At 38.2% G+C, this 19,561-nt stretch overlaps 2 protein-coding genes and 1 long non-coding RNA gene across 5 annotated transcripts in view; 1 reads left to right on the plus strand and 2 right to left on the minus strand.

The window, feature by feature from the left end:
• Positions 1-19,561, minus strand: part of vstm4b (V-set and transmembrane domain containing 4b) — a 48,280-nt gene that overhangs the window by 22,974 nt on the left and 5,745 nt on the right. The window contains exons 3-8 of one of the 2 annotated variants that reach the window (XM_007560214.2): positions 13,341-13,394; positions 13,034-13,141; positions 12,496-12,529; positions 12,224-12,348; positions 11,776-11,840; positions 8,688-11,307 (exon numbers count right to left, since the gene is read on the minus strand). In XM_007560214.2, coding sequence (XP_007560276.1) covers positions 11,182-11,307; positions 11,776-11,840; positions 12,224-12,348; positions 12,496-12,529; positions 13,034-13,141; positions 13,341-13,394 — 512 coding nt within the window. In that variant the 3' untranslated portion in view covers positions 8,688-11,181. Of the gene's footprint in view, positions 1-8,687; positions 11,308-11,775; positions 11,841-12,223; positions 12,349-12,495; positions 12,530-13,033; positions 13,142-13,340; positions 13,395-19,561 lie in introns of those variants that run through there. The other variant, XM_007560207.2, reaches the window with a different exon arrangement.
• LOC103144732 (leucine-rich repeat-containing protein 18-like) lies at positions 1,421-3,456 on the minus strand. Of its 2 annotated transcripts, none has more exons than XM_016675601.1 (3): positions 3,286-3,456; positions 2,866-3,121; positions 1,421-2,131 (listed from the first exon to the last, which is right to left on the minus strand). In XM_016675601.1, exons 2-3 carry the CDS (start codon positions 3,118-3,120, stop codon positions 1,706-1,708), a joined length of 681 nt encoding a protein of 226 aa, XP_016531087.1. In that variant the 5' UTR covers position 3,121; positions 3,286-3,456; the 3' UTR covers positions 1,421-1,705. The 2 variants fall into 2 exon arrangements, with proteins under 2 accessions (XP_016531087.1, XP_007561921.1); XM_007561859.2 differs by having other exon boundaries at positions 2,866-3,124; positions 3,286-3,455.
• LOC107837158 (uncharacterized) overlaps positions 4,727-19,561 on the plus strand; it is a 294,598-nt gene continuing 279,763 nt past the window's right edge. The window contains exon 1 of the long non-coding RNA XR_001663157.1: positions 4,727-4,830. This is a non-coding gene — a long non-coding RNA (uncharacterized LOC107837158). The remainder of the gene's footprint in view (positions 4,831-19,561) is intronic.

Consider the following 19,561-nt stretch of genomic DNA (forward strand, 5'->3'; position numbering starts at 1 on the left):
CTTTCACATAAAAATGACCCTCTTCAAATATTTCAGATTTCCAGATTTACTTTCTTTACCTTCAGTTTTGTGAAAATGTATTTTCTACCAACAGGCGGTTTTTCATTTTTTGTTACTCATAAATATTTCAGAAAATAATATCATACAAAGATAACCTGAGTAAATTACAAATGTTGTTTTCAAGTGACAAATTCATTTATTAAAGAAAAAATCTGATTTTTTTTTCTAGCCCTATGATGTCAAATCATATTGAAAATTACATTTTTTATGATTTAATTTAACTGATTATTTTGCTGCGTAGAATAAAGAAAATACATTAACAGAACCCATCTGACATGATGAAGTTGGCTAAAAATGGTTTCAAATTTAAGAAAAAACAAACAAACAAGGAAATTGACTTTTTGAGCGCAGAACATTTCCTTTTTCCTTGAAAATTTCTGAGATTAATCTAAAAATTTTGGAGTTCTTTTGGCAGAAATTTACTACCCCTTTTCTTCCCCCCGTATCTCTAATGGCATAAAAAGGCCATCATACTGTTCACATCGATCCAAAGTGAGAAATGAACAAAAAGAGAAAAAATAAAACTTACGTTTCCTTTCAAATTGTAGAGTCAAAACAGCATTCCTACATCAGTTGTTCTAAGAACCCAAAACAAAGCAGAAAAATAAAGACGCCTTCACTGTTATTGGATTTTTATTGCAAATAATCTAATAAGGTGGTAGTAACCAAAAGCGTCTGCAGCCTTTGCTGCCCTCTAGTGGATTACAACTATCGAAACATGCTGTGCTGCGTTTTAAATATCAAATATTTGATTTAAAATATTACAGAAAACCTATTTAAAAAAAAATAAATACTTTTATTTAAAAAAGTTAAGCTTATATATCTAGCTTCATTAAACATGCAGCGTAACATTTAAAGCGCTTATGTCTTTAAGTCTTTTGAGCCTTAGAAAATGTTCTTTAATCTCAGATGTGAGGCTTTGAGCGTTATGACATACACAGTTGAGCCTCCATGAACACGGTGATCCACTGGTGTTTGGAAAGTCTTACAGAACAAAAAGATCTGTCCAAAGTAATGTGGCCCTAAGTAGATATGCAATTTTCTCTGCAGATTACTACCACAGATGTAGAATGCAGAAAATGCATCCTAAAGTTGGCTAAAAAGATTCCAAAAAATCTAAAGAAATGTAAGAACAGATTGGTCTTCCTTTGCTGATGCAGCAAGGTATTGTGGGAAGTTTACTTGAAGCAGAGAAAAAATGCTGGTCGTTCCCCCACCCCCCCAAGGTCTCGAAAAGGTATTAAAATATATATGTCAGTAAATATCTAATTTCGGATATTGGCCCAAAGTTTCACGTCGGTTCATCCTTACATTTTATACCAGCTTAAATGTTAGTGTATAATATTACTATTTTTTTTAAATCCTTAAATTTTCAATTAAATATTCTTCCAATATTTGATTATTTCTGAAAATCATTTTTATTCGTGTTGGCATAAAAACCAAATAGTTTATTAAATTGGTGTATATTAATTCATATTAGATGTGCTTTAACAAAAAACCCAAAGCAACTCTCACCCAACCAGCATTACATGCATCCACTGTAAAAATGGATCGAGGATAAATAATGCTCTCACTCACTTCATTGTGAGTTGCGTGATTGCATTTTAAAAGTCAACCAACTCCTTTCCCCCACCCTGTCGGGCGGCTAGATGTCGTAGCCGTCCGTGCAGTTCAACTTCTCCCTTTCGATTTGAAAAGTCTCCAGGCAATTCCGACACAGAAGGCTCTCCTTGACCACGTGGAAACGGTCCGATTTCGACCACTTCTTGACTCCAGGCACCTCTGGGTACTTGATGGGGTTCCCTTCCAGGTTGACCTTCTCCAGCTTCTTCAGCTTACCGATGCAGGTGGGCACAACGACGAAGTGGTTGTAGGACAGCCCAAGGTAGCGCAGCTCCTTCAGGTGGCCGATGGAGTTGGGCAGGGCTTTCAGCAGATTGAGTCCCAGGTTCAGGATGTGGAGATTGCTCAGCTTGCCGATCTCAATGGGGAGGCTCGTCAGACGGTTGTTGCACAGGTTCAAGACCGTCAGACCCGTAAGGCTTTTGATGGTTTGAGGGATTTCATCTAGCTGCAATCAGAGAAGCAACACAGTCATGGTCACACAGTGGAGCTGCCGCTTCCTAACCAGATGAGTCATAATCTGGAAATTGAGTAACTACGACGGCGTGGAAGGAGTAGATTTCTGCCAAAAAACTCCAGAAATTTTGAGATTAAGCTCATAAATTTTCTAGAAGAAAAGAGGAAATTTCTCAATATGCAACTTTTATTAAGCTTTTAACATTTTAAAATGTTATTGTGACAGAATTAATATGCCAGATAATCTGGCATAAAAATAAAAGAGCTCCTCTGCCTCTGATCCCAGTACTAACTGCAGAATGGTAAATGGTACAAACACTTGTAACACAATATTTTATTTTCAGTCTTGAATAATATGGTTAAATATTTCAGAAAACATTTTTTTCTTAAAGTGAAGTCTACTTTAAATACATATGTTGTAATTCAACACTAACAGTTTAAGTTTAAATCCAGAAAACCACAGAAATCACATGCATGGACTTGAAAGGCCTTTTAGAAACCTCTGGGAGACCAACAGCGATTTTACACAAATGCAAACTTTGAAAAATTGGGGGGGGAGGGTGCAAGGCTCATTCTGTTCTGCAGGATTTTAGCAAAAACTTTGTGCCCTAATGTCTCATCTCCATCACATTTATGTAAATGTTCTAATCATCTTGAAAAGACTCCCAACTAGTGAGAAGGATTCATCGCCTGCCCAATCCCCCTCTCTCTTCCAGTCATACTCACATAGTTGCTGTGCAGATCCAACACCGTGGTGTTGTCGAAGTGTTCTATGAAAGGTGGGAGCTTCTTCAGCAGGTTCCTGCTCAGATTCAGTTCACCAATGTCCATCACCCTTTGGACACAAGCAGGCACCGTGGTGAGGCCTTTGTAGCTGAGGTCCAGCCTCCGTCTGCCGTCCAGCGTCAGGTCCACGCATTTCTGAACCGCTTTCAGAGTAAGCGGCTTGGGCTTTTTACCGCCTTTCTTCTTCTTGGCCATACTGCTGCAGAACACGGTTAGCAGTCAGAAACAACGGACGGTTAAATATGATCTTTAGGCTTCATCTTGGTCCTCAGATTAATTTAGTTTAGTTCCATGACGACGCAGTTAAAAAAAATACCCAGCAAGAAGCTTTAGTATAAAACAGCAAATCTGGTCACTTACCAGGATTAATGAGGCTGGATCTTTGGACTGACGGCATCACAGACCATGAAAGAATTGTTCTTGTTAAAAACAGCCACAAGAAAGAGTCTGAATCCAAGCTGTTGGAGTGTCAACGCATTTCTCACTTGGCCACACAGACCGTTTGTTTTTATCCGTTCCCTAGCAACTTTTGTTTGATGTGGCGGACTTTAGAGCCCTGACTGTCCAACTTGTGCAGTAGAACTGGTTGTTCCTTTGGGGAACTAAAATTTTTATATTTTTAATTAAATTACAGAATCTGTTTCCATGACAACAGAATAACTCCATTTTAAAAACAAACTTTCGCACTGCTATCTACTGCCTGAAGACAGCAGTAAGGATTAACAAGTTTTATTGATGATTCCAATTAAAAATATTGTATAAAAACTGAACTTCACATTCCAGTGACTTTTCCCAAAAAAAATTTCAATATTATTCAAACAAAAGCTAACTTCAATCAAAACAAAAATAATTTTTGATCAAAATGTTTAGAATTGTAATGAATTTTGTGATGGAATATTTCATTTTGGAAAAATGAAAAAACGGCTTTGGGTAATATGACATAACACAGATGTACACCATATTTATCTAGTGAACACAAATGATGAGCAAGATGGAAAATTTCTTAAAAGCTTATGAAGTGCAGCAGAGACCAAGCCTCTAAAACGCATAGGACACTGAGGTGCGAGATGATTTCTGTTGCTTTAAAAAGTAGCACCTTTGTGCCAGCAGGGGGCGGTGTCAGCTTGACAATAAACTCCATCAAAGAAGCTTCAGAAAAACATACATAGTTATAATAGCAATACATGTAAAACGTTTATCTTATTTATTTTTTATGAGGAAAACATAAAGTGGATAAACAGGCAACTTAAACAGCATTATCATTTAAAATGTTACAAAAAAGGAGAAATGGTTAAAACAGTCCTGGAATAAAAGTTGATTATGTTGCACAAAGTCAAACAAAATAGTAAAATGAAAAAAGATGGCCGTCCAAGCCATAAATTGGAACTGTGATAGTGTTTCTAATAGAAAAAGCACAGCTGGCAGTCACACAGTGGAAAAAAATAAACTATAAAAAGCCATATTATTAGTGAGGATAAACAGAATACTAACTTCTGTTTACTTTGGCTCTGTAGATGACTTCAGAATACAACCACATGGGATCGTCGCTCATCCAACCTGGATGACTCATGCCAAGTTTGTGCAACTCGGCTGCTGTATGTGAAAGTTGCATGCAGTTCACAGGGCTTGGCCATGCCCCCCTAAACATGCTCAAAAACTCAAGATTTTGATAACTTTTAATTCCCCATCCCTTAGGATTTGTTGTACGACCATAAGGGGGTAACATTTTATTCTTATGTTATGAACAAAACTCCTAAAAATGTGTGGTGTCTTTGGTTTGGAAAATCAGTCAATTTTAAAATTTTGCAGTGTGAACCAAGAATTCTCAAATGTATGCAGCATCTTGCTGGAAACACTAAAATATCTTGGCTTCCTCAAGAAGTACATGCTGCTCTTTCTTTTCTTGTCGACGGCTTCTCAGAGTCTCCAGTCCAGTCTGTTGCCCAGTTGAACCACAAGGTATTTATACATCTCCAACTAGGGATGCACCAATTGGCCGGTAGTTGTATGTGAAGTAAGCCGAGGTAAAGTACGACCTTTACCTCGGCAACGGTCTAAAAATCTGCCGCTGTCCTCTTCCGCTCTCCTGTGAGAGGTTTGACTGAAATACCGGCCCACCAGGTCATGTTATAGAATTAACAATAGTCACCCCAATGTTGCCAACTCAGTGACTTTCTTGCTATATTTAGCAACATTTCAGGCAAAAAAAATTGGTATCAGCCAAAATGGGATTGGCAGGTCAGGCTTTTTAAAGATTGATAATCGGCGATCAACTGGAAAACTGCAGTCGGTGCACCCCTACCTCCGCTTCTTCTCCTGTGATGAAAGTAGGGTTTGACTCCCCCTTTTTTTTTTATTTATTTATTTATTTATTTTTTTAATTTACAGTCATCTCCTTTGCTTTGCTCACATTCAAAATAAGATTATTGGCTGATGATGATGTTGGACTGGTCCTTTTCAAGCAGAGTGGGGAAGTGTTATGGAGTCGATATGTGTGATGCAGACAGACCTCTGCTGAGGAAACTGAACCAGAAAGTACTTCAACTGATTTCGTTCAAAGGTGTGAACACTTCAGATTGTAGCTTTTTAAGTTTTATAACCCCAAACGTTTCCTTTTCTGTTTAATTATGCAGAATAAATGTCTCATTAAAGGCAAGGAATTATTTATTGTAGCCCTTTCTTACACCACAAAAAGCCACCATTTTAACAGCGGTGTGTACACTTTGGACAGACACTGTACTTTTCCTTCGTTATTATTCTTCAAACCTTCTAATTGAAAACTAGAGAAGCAGAGGTAAGTGACAGACTATAGGACATGTTTGGGAAAGCTGGCACCACGGGGGCAGAGCCAGTCCTGTGTTTATTTAAGGGATTTCCTTTTCTCTAAACTGTGTGGCTGCTGTGTTGCCTTTGTTTTAGCGCGACAAAATCAAAGAGCTCCTTTTGGTTTTGTATATTTTTTTTTTCACGTTTCACTCAGGCAAGCCTACTGTAGACTGGACGTAATGTTTGCCGGGGCTCTGAGAAAGCTTTTCTAAATGACTCTACAAGTCAAATTGTTGGGTTGGAGTTTTAAGTGCCGACAGGTTGACGCAATGCGAAAATCAAAGAGTCAGAATTATAAATGGAGTTAAGGAAAACCATTTATTATTTCTATTTGCTTAATGGGACAAAAAAATCTGTAATTTAAATTTCAGTTCCTTACATGCAGGATGGTCAGGGAGAAGAGTTCAGTTCTTGAGCTTCTTTGCTTTGTCATCCATAAACGACAACAAAAACAAGAACAAAACTCCTCAGTAGCTGCATTTCCATTATAAATGTGGTTAAACTTGGTCAATATTCCATTAATTTTGAAGAAACACAATTTCACAATTGTGAAATTGCATTTCTTATTTCCGTTGAATAAGAAATGTAATAAAAATCACACATGAATAAGCCCGTTTTTGCAATATGTCATTAAAAATCATGCCTGGCCATCATCCTCCTACCACTTCCTGTCGTCTTCTTCGTCTTCTCCGCCTGTAGTAATATCTGGTTGTTGATCACATGACTCCTGTGATGCAGAAAGTGTTTCATTTGCTGTTTTGTGAAATACACTAGTTCTGATACAGCCAGAAAACCACCTCATCAAAAACTTCTGATGGAAAAACTTTTTTTTTTTTTTTTTGCCGTGTTTCAATTAAGCAGATTTGTTTTCATAACTCCAGTTTGTGCAATTTTATGGTTGATGGAAGCACAGCTCAACTTTGTCTGATAATTAGATTTTTTTTGATGATCTGACACATTTAAGTAGTGGTAATAAAAGAAATTCACAAGAATGTTTTACTCTTATAGAGTAAAAAGGAGTGCGTTTTCACAGGACTGTATGTTCTTTGCTGTCACAGAGATGAAAATATTTACAGTATTTCTCCTTTTTTCCTTCTCCTTAACTGGGCTCTTGGCAAAACAAGCACAGCTCTGCAAATTTACAGGCCAACTGACTTGGTGTGTATTTTTAAACTGGCTGGACTTGGAGGACAATGAAAAATGTTTGTGAACTCGTTAAGCCGGCACGGTCAGCTGGCTGCTTTGTCTTGTAGTTGGAAGCAGATTGGGTTTGGGGGGATTGGTGGCCCTCGTACTCAGACAGGAATCAGGAGGAAGAGACTCAGCCAAGACCGGCCGACTGCTGGACGGTGAGTCGGTGATTTTACTCCTCCGTCCTGTGATCTTCCCCTCCCAAGGCCTTTCATTTGATTATTGTTTTAGCTCCGAAGCCAGTGTAGCTATGGATTATCGTGACCACACAGGAACTGTTGGACATAGACAAAGTGTTTACTACATGCTGTGTTTTTATGGACCGGAAGGAGGACGTACACGAGACGCGCGCGCGCGCGCACACACACACACACACACACACACACACACCCTCTTTGGATTTAACAATAGGTTGTGTCTTTCCTCTGACATCATTTGTATATCTTTAGGGGCTGCATGTTTTTATCCTCAGACAAGATTGACCTCCACCTCCAGGTTCTGACATGTTAATCATCTGTCAGATTAATATGGTTAGATATTGCTTAAAGTAGTGCTTTTCTTGCTTAATCTCACTCTAGTTTTTGCCATATTTATTTCCTTAAGATCTATTTTTTTAGTTTATTATCGTTTCCCTTCCTGAATATTTTAATTTTTTTCTCTCATGATCTACTATTTTTATTTAAAGCTGAAGAATGCAGCTGTTCTTTAACAGTTTTAAATACTTTTTACATACTAAAACTGACAGTATAATACGAGACAGATAATCTGTGAAAACACTGAGCTCCTTCACCTCATTGTACGAGCTACTATTGCCGTCAGAAAAAATCAAAAACAACCAAGCTTTATTTACGGGGAGCATATTGACGGTGTTCTGACGTAGCTAATGTCAGAACACCAAAAAAAGGTGACATGGAGAAGCGGTGGTACTGCCTTCCAGTGTTTGTTTTGGTCATGTGTGATGGCGGCACTGTGCGTGACCTTGGTGCTGCATTGACGAAGACTTCATGTGGCGGGAGAGAGGATGAGGACAGTCACGGTGCGCTCCGTTCTAGGTTTCTTGTTGCCCTTTAGAGTGTTTTCCACTGGTGTGTTGCCTTAATTGTTATATTGAATGTTGCAGAAGTAGAATTTTGTTTCTGTTAAAGCAACTCAAATCCACTTTTTCCCTTTAATGTTGGTTTGGTTACACTTTCCTATTATTTCTTTGTCTGTATTACAACTAGCACTAAAATACTCAAATAGCTACATGAGTATTTTACATTTTTATTGTTAAGTTTTATATTTTATCAAAATACTTATTTTTCTGCAAGAATACTGTAGGATTTTATTATTTTTTAAATATGAATTATTCTTTTTTGTGGGTGAACTTCACCCACAAAAAACATAAAACTATCAGGAATAAAATGACTTCTTAAAATATACATTTTAAAAAAAGAGTAATTTAAACGACTCTTTGAAGTGAACAGACTGAAGATTCGGTGGCGTCACTAATCAAACAAAAAAAACAGTGTGCTTACTTTTGATCACGTGTAGTTGCTATATATAATTTATTATAATTACTTATTAAGAATTGTATCACTTTTATGTTTCAGCAATATTTGAAGATGATCTATTTAATTTTGTATTAAGTGATACTGACTACTTTTTTTCTGGAAATAGGATGTTTCTCTCCAAAGTTGGGAGACATTTTACCTTCACCAACCAACATCAACATACATGAAACTATGAAAAAATTACCCAAAACACTTCTACAAAGTTTTACTTGAATTCCCCTTTATAGTCAATTTATTTCACTTCTTTTTACACGTTGGTCCAAGAAAAAAAAAAAACAAACAAAAAGGCACAAGCCTAAATGCAGGAATGTGGACCAGTGCCAAGGTCAGCAGAGGGCAGAGAGAGCGAAAAGCGAGAGGTGGCACAGAGGCACAGTTCACACATATGGTTCTGGTTAGCAGACGCCCATTATGGACAATGTGGTTTGGAAGGAACTTTACTTTTCACAGTCTAAAGGCATTTTTAAGACACTTCTACTATCCACCAAAATGTCACTTATTTTATACAGAGAGAATACAAACATTGGGAAAAACACTCGACAACAAGCTTTTTCCTACAAACACCCAGAGAACAGAGTGTCCCATTTGTTATGCACGGTCATCCAACTCTTTCTTAATTTTATTAACTGATGTTTTTGACATCAGTCTTTAGTTAGCCAGTACCGTCTATTCAGTGGCTTTATATGAAGTTAAACTGGTAAACAGTCAGATGCTGGTTCAGTTCACATTTGATGACAGGAAATGAGCCGAAACTTCCCTTTTGAGATAAACTCTTTTAAGAGCCTCAGTATGCAGGCAGCAGAGCTCCAGCTGTATGGATAAGCCCAGGGAAGATAGTGAAAGTCTTGAGGGGAGGGAAGGATCGGGTGCCTCTGCGTCTGGGTTTCAAGTTCACCGTTTAAAAATGCTTCCCCTTTTGTTTTTCTCATTCTTGAGTCCAAAAGATCACTGAGTGGAAAATAGAGAGGATCCAATTGTTTTCACACACACACAGCGATGGAAAGTGGAAAAACAAGAGTTGCACAGATTTGTAGGACATGTTGTGGCTTCTTGCTCTTGATCAGCAAAACCCCCTCACTGAGATTCAAATTAAGCAGAAATTTATGCCAAACAGAGAATTCAAAATTCATGTGCATTACCTCAACAATCAGGTGTGCTTTTTCTTGTATCCATTTTAGCGTAACCCCAGTCCTGTCTCTCATGAGTGTATAAATGTGTGTGTGCCGTGAACAGCCTGTTGAGTTGACATTGGCGCCAGATGAAAGTGCCTGCATGGTCTTGCATACTTGCCCATGAGGGAAAATGGGGGGCTAATTACTGGTTTGTATCAACTCTGTGGTCATAATAAATTGCTGGGGGACAAACAGAAACAGACTGAACCCAGATGCTTCGAAGGGGAATATTGCTGTGGACACATTAGAAGGAAATGATGTTTGAGAATGGATTAGTTCACAATCATGATGACATATGTCAGTAATTTTGTCACTCATTCAGAAATGTTTACATCATTCACTAGATGCATGTCCATTACAAACATGCGCAAAACGTCAATATTCCGGTAATGTAAAAAAAAAAAAAAATTCTGCAATTGTGTTGTTTCTGTTATGCAATTAAAAGTCACATGAACAACATGTTCAAGTTGTTCACGTGATGGGTCATCAAAAAACATGCTGCGTCATCATCCTCCCACTATTTCCTGCCATCTTCTTCTTGGTTTGTGCCAGTGGTAACATCCAGTTGTTGATCATGTGATTATTGTGTGATAAAACCTGACCCAGTCGATCATTTCCTTGCTCCGTGTCTCATGACTGTTGGTAAGAGTCGGAACATTGATGGGCCACTAAATCATGAACTTATTTTTTTCTTCAGCACAAGAAATTAACGTAACCACGTACAAGACTCCATAGCTTGCTCAATCCTTCAGAACAAGATGGCAAAATACTAGGAAGTCCTCTACTTGAAGAATGGACGGAACAATCCCTTTCCAATGGTCTCAAACTTAGAGGAAATGATTCTCATCTGAAACATCCAAGGAATCATCAGCTTGACACGGTGGAGGGGTTTTGGTAATCCAATGAGCATTCTTATCAAAGGCCTTGTCTTCTCATGGAATGGGTCAGAGTAATTTCAGTTCATTGGTTTTGATGAATCTCAGACCACATCCATAGGTGAGGCTCCCATAGGTTAAGGAGACTGGTTCATCTTAGTCCAGGCAGTGGAGACAAGGTGGTTGATGCGAGGGAAGACGGCTTGGGCCTGTTGATTCTAGGCTGTATAATCTGGATTTTGGGGATTTCAGATTGCCAGTTAATTTTATTGTAGCTTTTCAGAAGTATCTCCAAAGTGTTTCCTTTCGCAGATTCCAGTAAATTTAAAGTTCCTTAAGCTTAAGTCGTCTACCATGTTAGTTTGGGGTACACAGGACTTCACCACATTAAATACAAATACTCCAATATAAAACAAACGAAAGAAGGCAAAAAAATGTCACATTGTATGTTACTATCATATGAAGAAGATATCCAAAATATCTACAAAACCACATGTAGAAGTTTGTCGTATCAAAAAAAAAACAATACCCATTTATCTCCACCGCAAACCATTCTTTACAAAACAGCACAAAAACAGAGCATAAATAGTCAACAGTTTTTATACAAGGCACAGTTTTTTTAGTGGTTTGTGTTCCGTCTCAAAGCTGCTGCTCCTCAAACAGTATCTGAGCGTACACAGTCCCGCTCCGAGATGCTTTCGCCTCTGGGATCGGCTTCACCAGATCCAGCTCCGCATATGTCAGATTCTCCTCCACTATCCTGGGCTGGGGACGAGATGGCGGTGAGGCAAGGGCGGAGGAAAACATAATGACGGAGGAGAGGGGAGTCAGTGGTGGGACGAGGAAGCATGAGAAGAAGAAAAAATCCATTATAAAAAACTTAATTAGGCTAATTAAAGGGCTAAAGATGGTGTAGATTTACTAAGTGCATAACTTTTTTGGGTTGGGTAAATGTGAACATGCTCTCTGCAGCTGCCACCAACCAGGAGTTCTGGGTTTAAAAGCACTTTAAAACGTATATAATCAAAAAACCACATCATCACACATTTTATGGGAAATTCTCACATTCATCTTCCACACCTTAAACTCCATGTTGGTCTCTTTTCATAGCATGTGGACTGTGTGTGACTGAATGTTTTACACCTAGATTGACCATATAAAGCTCTCCTCCAAACACGGTGGATTAAAAAAAATACTTGAAAACAAGATTAGGAACTGAAAGCACAAACTCACCAGAACTACTTTCCTTGGTTGAGGTTTTAATAGTTTGGGTTTGCGAGTTTTGTCTTCGATGGGGGCTGCAAGGACAAAATACAGATGAGTTCTGTGGAAAGCTGAATGTTCTGCTGTTGATCAATGGTGGACACACTTCCGCTAATTCACTGTTGTGCTAACAGCAAAGCTAATGTTTTGTTTTACGCACTTGGCTTCCTCAAATTTTTTTCAGGGTTAAATTTTGCTACCCTTGACTGTTTTTGTAAACTCTCTGTTCGATGAAGTTCGACATCTAGCTAATTTTTCATTTAGCGCTTAGCATTTTTGCTAACTTTAAAATCATTCAACGCACTTAGCTTCCCCTAAATTTTTCCGAGCTAAATTCTGATGTACTTCCGTGTTGAGGGCGATATATTCTTCCAGACTTGTTTCTGTTCTTGTTAAAGCAGCACATGTTTGTGTTTACCTTTCGCTGGTATCTCTGGTGGTTTCTCCTCCTGGTAGTCCCTGCTCCTTTTCTTTCTGTATCTTCTCTCCTTCTTAGGAAGAGCAGGAGAAACACTGACTACGCTGGTGACCGTCTCTCCTGAGCTGGAGTGAAACCAAGTAAATAGCGTAGTTTAGTTTGTGTTTTTTTCAGTTGGTTTTCATTTTTAACAAGAGAGGAGTTCTGAAAGAAAGTGAAGTGTAAAAATAACAAAACAAAACAAAACAAAAAAAACAAACAAGGAATCCTACCTGTTCTGAGGGCTTTTAACCAAGTGATACTGATCTGCAAAAATACAACAGATTTTAGTTTTAACATTAGCGGGAGAACGGGAAGAGAACTGAATAAATGTTATTTCCTTCTTAAAAGTACAACCAACAATGTATTACATTAAGAATTTATCTTATTGACTGCATAAATTAAGATGTGGAAGGAAAAGCATACATGTTTTTTTATTTATTTATTTAGCTTTTTAACAAAGAAATGTGTAAAGATATGTTTCAAGGTAGAAATTTCTCTTTTGCAGAATGCTTCAAGCTCGGTTACATGGGACGGAGAACATCTGCAAATATTCACTTTAGAGATTATGAAGCAGGCAGGTGGAACTTTACTAATTAGGTGAATTCTGAAGGTAATTTTTTGCACTGCATTTTATCTTAGAGTATTGAAGTAAAAGGGGCTGAAAACATTTGGAAACCATGGATCCTTTTCCTTCCATTTCACAATATCTTATGTTGGTATCACATTAAATAACCCACAAAATATGTAACAAAAAGAAGTGTTGCTGACCTTTTAGTCTCTGCTTCCTCTGTATGAATTGGCAGATTATGGTCACAGTGAACATGCACATGCACAGCAGACCCACAGAGCAGATCAGCACTGCACACAGGTACACATCTGAAACACACACGCACACACACGCGTACACACACACACATTGGTTCAAAAAACATCATGTTCGTTAACTACAGGCAAAACAAAGTAAAAAACAAAATGATGCAGAGTTATTCTGAGCTGCTCCTTCAGACTGGGATATTTTCGCCTGCTCATGTTCTCCACAGACGTGGACACATCTGCTAAAAATACTACAACTCACCTTCAAACAAACTCCACAGACTTTCTTTGGTCTCGGTGGTCGGTAGAACATGCACTGCACAGAAAGAGGGAGAGAATAGAAACACGTGAGGTCTGTAGTCATCACTGTGGCTTTTTTCTTTCCTTTTTTTTTTTGGAGCTTGATTACACATAGGCTTGTGCTTTAAATAGAGCTAACTGTAGGAAGACATGGAGCCAAAGCTGACCTCCTCCCTTGTGTAAAAGCATCTAAATGTTTCACATTCATGTTTTATTTCACTTTTCAGATCTCCCCCCATCATGTCTGGATATGAGCATAAAAAACTGAATGCTTATACCTGATGTTGCATGTTTTTCATATTTTCTTTTGGCCGCTTGAATTTTAGGATGCCATTTTTTCAAGCTAGCTGCCATTTTTGAACTTTTGAAATCATTTATTTGAGTAAAATGTTGCCCCTTTAAAGAATTGGGTGATCTTTATGTCACATATTTTCTATAGCCGTTAGAAATGTTTTGTTTGGCCCCTGACCAAGTCCAAGAACCATGCAAATTTTTCCAGCCTGCCGACCAATGAAAATCTTAAAGAAACATTTTAAGCTCGACACACATGTTTCTATCATTAACCACTCATTTTCAGCTATTTTTACTCACAGTCCTGGACACACCCATTCGTTCAACTTTGCTAAATACAGGAAGCATTTTTTCAGAAAGAGTGACCCATATCCAGTTGTTATTGCTAAGCCCCAGACAAAAGTAGTAAACAATCCATCCAGAAAAATTAGAAAACTTTTAATAACGCATTTGTGTGAATTGGTATATTTTCAGATCGATATATTCAGATACCGATCTGAATATACCAGAATGGTATATTCAGGGGTACTGTATAATGGGAGATCCCAATTCTTCAACAGTAGGTATATTCATTTCATTAAAATATTTTATTTTCTTTGATTTTAGGTAAAACAAATTCAATATAAATTTACTTCAGGATTTTTGAGAAAAATGTTGAAATCAGTGGACTCTGAGTACGTTCAGTTTTGGACACATTTGGTGTCCAAAACTGACACCAGTTTTGGACTGGTGTCAGTTCATGAGGTGGACACGAGCAGGAAAAGTCCGTCTGGAGAAATATTAATGTCGTTTTCACAAGTGACATTAAATTACTACAGCCATGAGACCTCACAAGAAACAAATCAAAATTTGAAACTCAATTACAACATTATCCTTAGTTCTATATGGTAAATTCAGACTTTGAATATCTCATCTTCAAATTCAACTCATAAGTAATAAAACTGCAAAAGGTATCAACAGCATACAATCCGACGGTTGAATGTTTGTTCCACAAGAAGGTCTTTCTCTATCTGATTGGCTGGCTATTATTGTTGAATCTGCTAACTTCAAGTCACTCCAAGTCTTATTTACACCCCGAACATTTCAAATAAAAAGCCACTGGTGATCCTCTTCTTCCTAATATGTTTCCCATGCTCGAAGTGAAGTTCCCTCCCTCCCCCCCTCACTGCCCCTGCAAACACACGCACACACACACTCGCTCATTCCTCCACCCCATCCAACCACAGGAGTCTTAACATGGCGGTACTGTTGTCGAGCTAGTGGCAGGAAGCTTGTGAAGTGACACCCACTAGCACATCTCAAAATACCCACAACCACCAGCAGCTGACGACGGGCTGGCTCGCCATCTCGCCTACTGGAGACTTTCTCACAGGCCAGCTGGCAGACTGACAAACCAAACCTCGTGGCCGACATGTTACCAAGTCGGTACGACATCATGAGGTGGACATGAGCAGGAAAAGTCCGTCTGGAGAAATATTAATGTCGTTTTCACAAGTGACATTAATGACGGCTCACACTATCCTCCCAACATCTACGGATTTCTTTTTTTTTTTTTTTTTTTTTTTTGGTACATTTACATGTTTCGGATAAAAAAATAATTTTAAAGATAACTTCATTAAAAATGTATTTATTTCATTGTATTAAGGAAAACCACTTCCTACTTCATAGACCCTCTTTTTTGAGAATATCTGAAGTCCATTTTATGAATTTTATCAGTAATTGAAACATAGACTAATTAAACACAGATGGATATTTGAAAACCTTTAAATATGACGAGTTTCTCATTGGTTAATAAAAACATGTTTAAATTTTATACCCATAGAAAATCTGTTTCTACAAACAGAAATGTGGGCTTAATGAAATGTTAATACCTGCTTAAGGTACTATCTGCGACTTAAAGTACTTCTCATCTGACATGAAACTCATTGGGACGTATATTCTAATTTATTAGAATAAATTCAATAAATTTATTGAATTTATTCTATAAATTCAATAGAATAATAGAATAAATTCAATAGAATTTATTTCGGTAAACTGGGAAACTGGAAAATTTACCAAACTAAATTTCCCAGTTCGGTACGCACCACGGTTTTAACGTTGTAATGGGTCAGTATGTTTACAACATGTTTAGATTCTTTACCATTTTCAATGGTAAGCAAAGTATTTTTCAAATTTCTAGAAATAATTTGAAGATGCTAAGTTTTAGAGCGTCAAAGAGTGTCTTGTAAAGGACTGAATAGAGATTTAGTGTGGACTGGATAAAATGCTATAAATAAAAAGTGCCCATCAGTGATTATCCTTAAAGAATTGAAAACAAAGACTCTAAAGCGTGTCGTAATACAGTCATTCACACACCGATGGGGGTGAGGTATGTTGTAGCCACAGCTGTCCTGGGCCAGACTGACTGACGCTCTGACCACCAGCTGCAGGCAAGGCGGGTTACCCAACAACACAATGACTGAGATGGATGGAGCGGGGATTTGAGGACGAACAGGAGGAGCTCCTACCTCCCGAACCTCCGTCACCCTTTTGTGATATAGAATATTTGACAATATGAAATGTTATCGCTTTGAAGTCGTTTTAGTACACCCAATGTTTGAGTGTTCCCTGGACTCACTGTGAAAGTCCAGCTGTTGGGGACTTCCCTCTTGAGAGGGAATCCTGCCCACATGTCTGCAGCTGTGTAGCATTTTAAGCTAGCTAAATGCTGCAGCAGGATTTGGACCTCCTCTAACACCACTGGTGTTTACATTCAGTTTCAAGCTGTTTCAGGTGAGTAATTCAGTTAAGTGTTAAAAAATGGTGACAGAGAAGGTTCTTTCTTTCTCCATTGTCACAGTAGCTGAAAAGAAAAAAATAACTTTAAGTAGCTGAGTTTAGTGATAGTTGGGAGTACACTCAGTTTGTTTTGGTGTTTAATAGCTCTTAGTTCTACATAAACATGAAGATAACGTAACTGTACGGTACACATGCCTGTAAAACCAAATGGGCTATTCTGAAAATTTCTCATACATATTCATACTATTACACCTTTAGTAGTTAGCACGCCATTATGTTTCTCTCACTGATTATTTTCTCCTAAATTGCAGCTAAGCTGGTAGAAATATCCATAATTCCTTCATAGTAAGTTATCTACAAACTAAATCAGGGTTACATTTTTGCCAGTGGTTCTCCGTGACTCAGTCAGCGCAGCTGCAGTGCGTGTCAGAGTAATGGCCGATCTCCTAAATCTGCAGTGCTTGTGTGCCATGAAACTGTTTTCCTCTCATCTTGAAAAATATCTCTTTTTCAACAAATGGCTGACAAAGCCAAAAGGCCACAGTGGAGGGATTCTTTCACGTTCTGTTTGAATACAAAAGCCAGAGTTGTGTTCAGCTGCACTCTGTGTTTTAGACTTGTGGCTCCTTTCTGTGCGCCAACAAAGCCAGTAAACATCGGCACCCAGACATGAACAGGACTGCATAATGAACCTCTGTGATGGAATCATCACTGCTCCAATCTGCTGTACTATTGATGACTGTAAATGAATGAGAAGACAAACTGTTAACAAAGCCTTTACTACTCCACCCACTTACTTCCTGTTGTCAGTTTTGATGCATATCTAACATATTTACTGCTTTCCCATCTAATTTGCTTTTTAAGATGCCAGGTAAATTTGGACCCCTGAAACTTATTTTAGAGGCCTGATGAGTACTTAAGGTAGTTTCACTTGTGGTGTTTTTCTCAGAGTTTTGAAATTTTTACTGCTATATTAGGATTTTAGAGCATATACAACTTGACATAAATAACATTTGTATTTCATAACAGTTTTCCACTGAGGCTGAGGTCTTTCTTGAAGCCTAGTGTGAGCCTGTTTGATTTATTACTCTGTGTTTTGGGGGCTCATGTTTTGGGGCTCATTGTCCAACTGAAAGAGTTTGGAGATAGTCCTCCATTTTCACTATTCCACTCTCTGTGCATCACACCACTACCATTGGCAGCAAAACAATCCCACAAACTGGACAGTAACTTTGTTCCCATCCACTTTTCTTGCAAATTTTGAGCAAATTTCTAAAATGTTGCCAAAAAATGAGAAAACAGGAAGTAGAGGTCTGGCCTGTTTTCTAGTTTTGTGTTTCTGGTAAGGCACAGACCCACCAGAGGATGGGACAGTTCACAGCATTCGAACTTATTTGGCAAATGCATTTCCATCTCCCTTTTACACATTGACTCTTCCCACAAAAGACAAAAACCATGTCAGGGAAGTGTAAACACTTTAATTTATTATTTAGAATTTTGCCATTTCCATCAACCTTTTCTAATGGGATACTTCAAAATTAAAAAAATGTTGATTGAACTATAACAAACATATACAAACTGATTTTGTAGGGGTTACCTTAAGCTACCTGAAAGGCTTGAAAATGTGGACTATACTTAAAAGTGGGACCAAAACCAACCATTTATATGACTTTTATTAAATGTACTAAGCAGACCAGTTGAAATTGTGGCAGAAACTTGTAGATGATTAACAGGAGTGCTGTCAACACTCACCAAAACATTAGTTGGAGCGTATGACTATAATTATAAGTTTATAGATTTATTCCTGTGTGGCTAAGACAAAATCCACAGTGCATTAAAAGTTATGTGCTGTGCTATCTGGTTGTTCCACTCTCAAACACTAAAATACATTTTTAAAAGTTCAAAATTAATAAGACATACATGATTCTGATACTTTATCTAAACCTAAAACCATAACTGTTCAAAAGAGCAGAGAAATGTGTAAAGGAATCTCTAATATCTGTTTCTTATCCCAGGTGGAGGCTATTATCGAAGGCTTGAACTTCCCAGCAAACCTCCTGACCTCTTGATGAGCTGTTTATTATCGTAGTGAGCTATGTCGCTGGGGGTTCAGTGAATGTGCCTGATTGTAAAAACACCTGGTCACCTAATGTTCTCACACCATAAGAATCCAATTAGTTTGATGTCACACACATGTATGCACATCTAATCTCCAGTATTCTTGCGAGAGTCATCTAAAACATGAGCTATGTTGCTGGGGGTTAAAAGCCCCAGGGGAGCTGTTAAACTGCTGAATGTCTAGCTGAGTTCAGTGCTTTGCATAAATAATGGGATGAAATTTTCACCCCTGTTGTACCACAGAGGAAAAACAGATTTTTCAAACGTTGGTTTGCCAAAGTCACTGTAAGTCATTGTTTTACGATGAAGAAGAGCTTTTAAATATTAGATAATATGCAGATGACTTTGCACTTCAAAATTGCAATTGTTACAATTTTGGTCCCCAATCAAACCGAGTCGACCAAACTATCAGGTGTGAAAATACCCTGTTAGATTGGCCAAACCTCTGGAAAGAATACAATTTGCTAAAACCGTAAACTCAACCAAAGAGATCTCACACTGTTTCTACTAGCCTTGCTGAAAAATCTCTTAACTTGAACAAAAAGGGGCTCGGAAAGTGGAGAGTGGAAATGAAGCCCACCAACTCTTCTTCCCGTTTTATCTGTAAGACTCCCAAAGAATGTGCAGCTCTCAGCAGCTTTTTAAAGGCTGTGGTTATGTTTTCGCATGAAATCTACGTATGGTACTCGGCTTGGACTGGCCTACAGAGAACACAGCCTCTTCGGTTTGCTTCCTATTGACACACATTGTGCTAATGGCTCTGGTGTCTAAATTGTTAGGGTCATGGAAATATAGTGGCGTAAGCATTTTTATTATTACTCAAACCATAATAGAGCAGTGCTTCCTTGGACTGAAATAACTTCCCACTTCCTTAACCACAGTGTGTCAGGACCCACACGTAAGGCGGCTCGCCTGTGGGCTGTTCAAGCTTTACCTTTCTCCTTACAACCATCTCTGTTCTGTTTCTGCATTTTGAGTTTTCTTTTTCTGCTCAAC

The sequence above is a fragment of the Poecilia formosa genome, unplaced genomic scaffold (assembly GCF_000485575.1).
Source record: "Poecilia formosa unplaced genomic scaffold, Poecilia_formosa-5.1.2 Scaffold4, whole genome shotgun sequence".
NCBI classification, from domain to species: Eukaryota; Metazoa; Chordata; class Actinopteri; order Cyprinodontiformes; family Poeciliidae; genus Poecilia; species Poecilia formosa.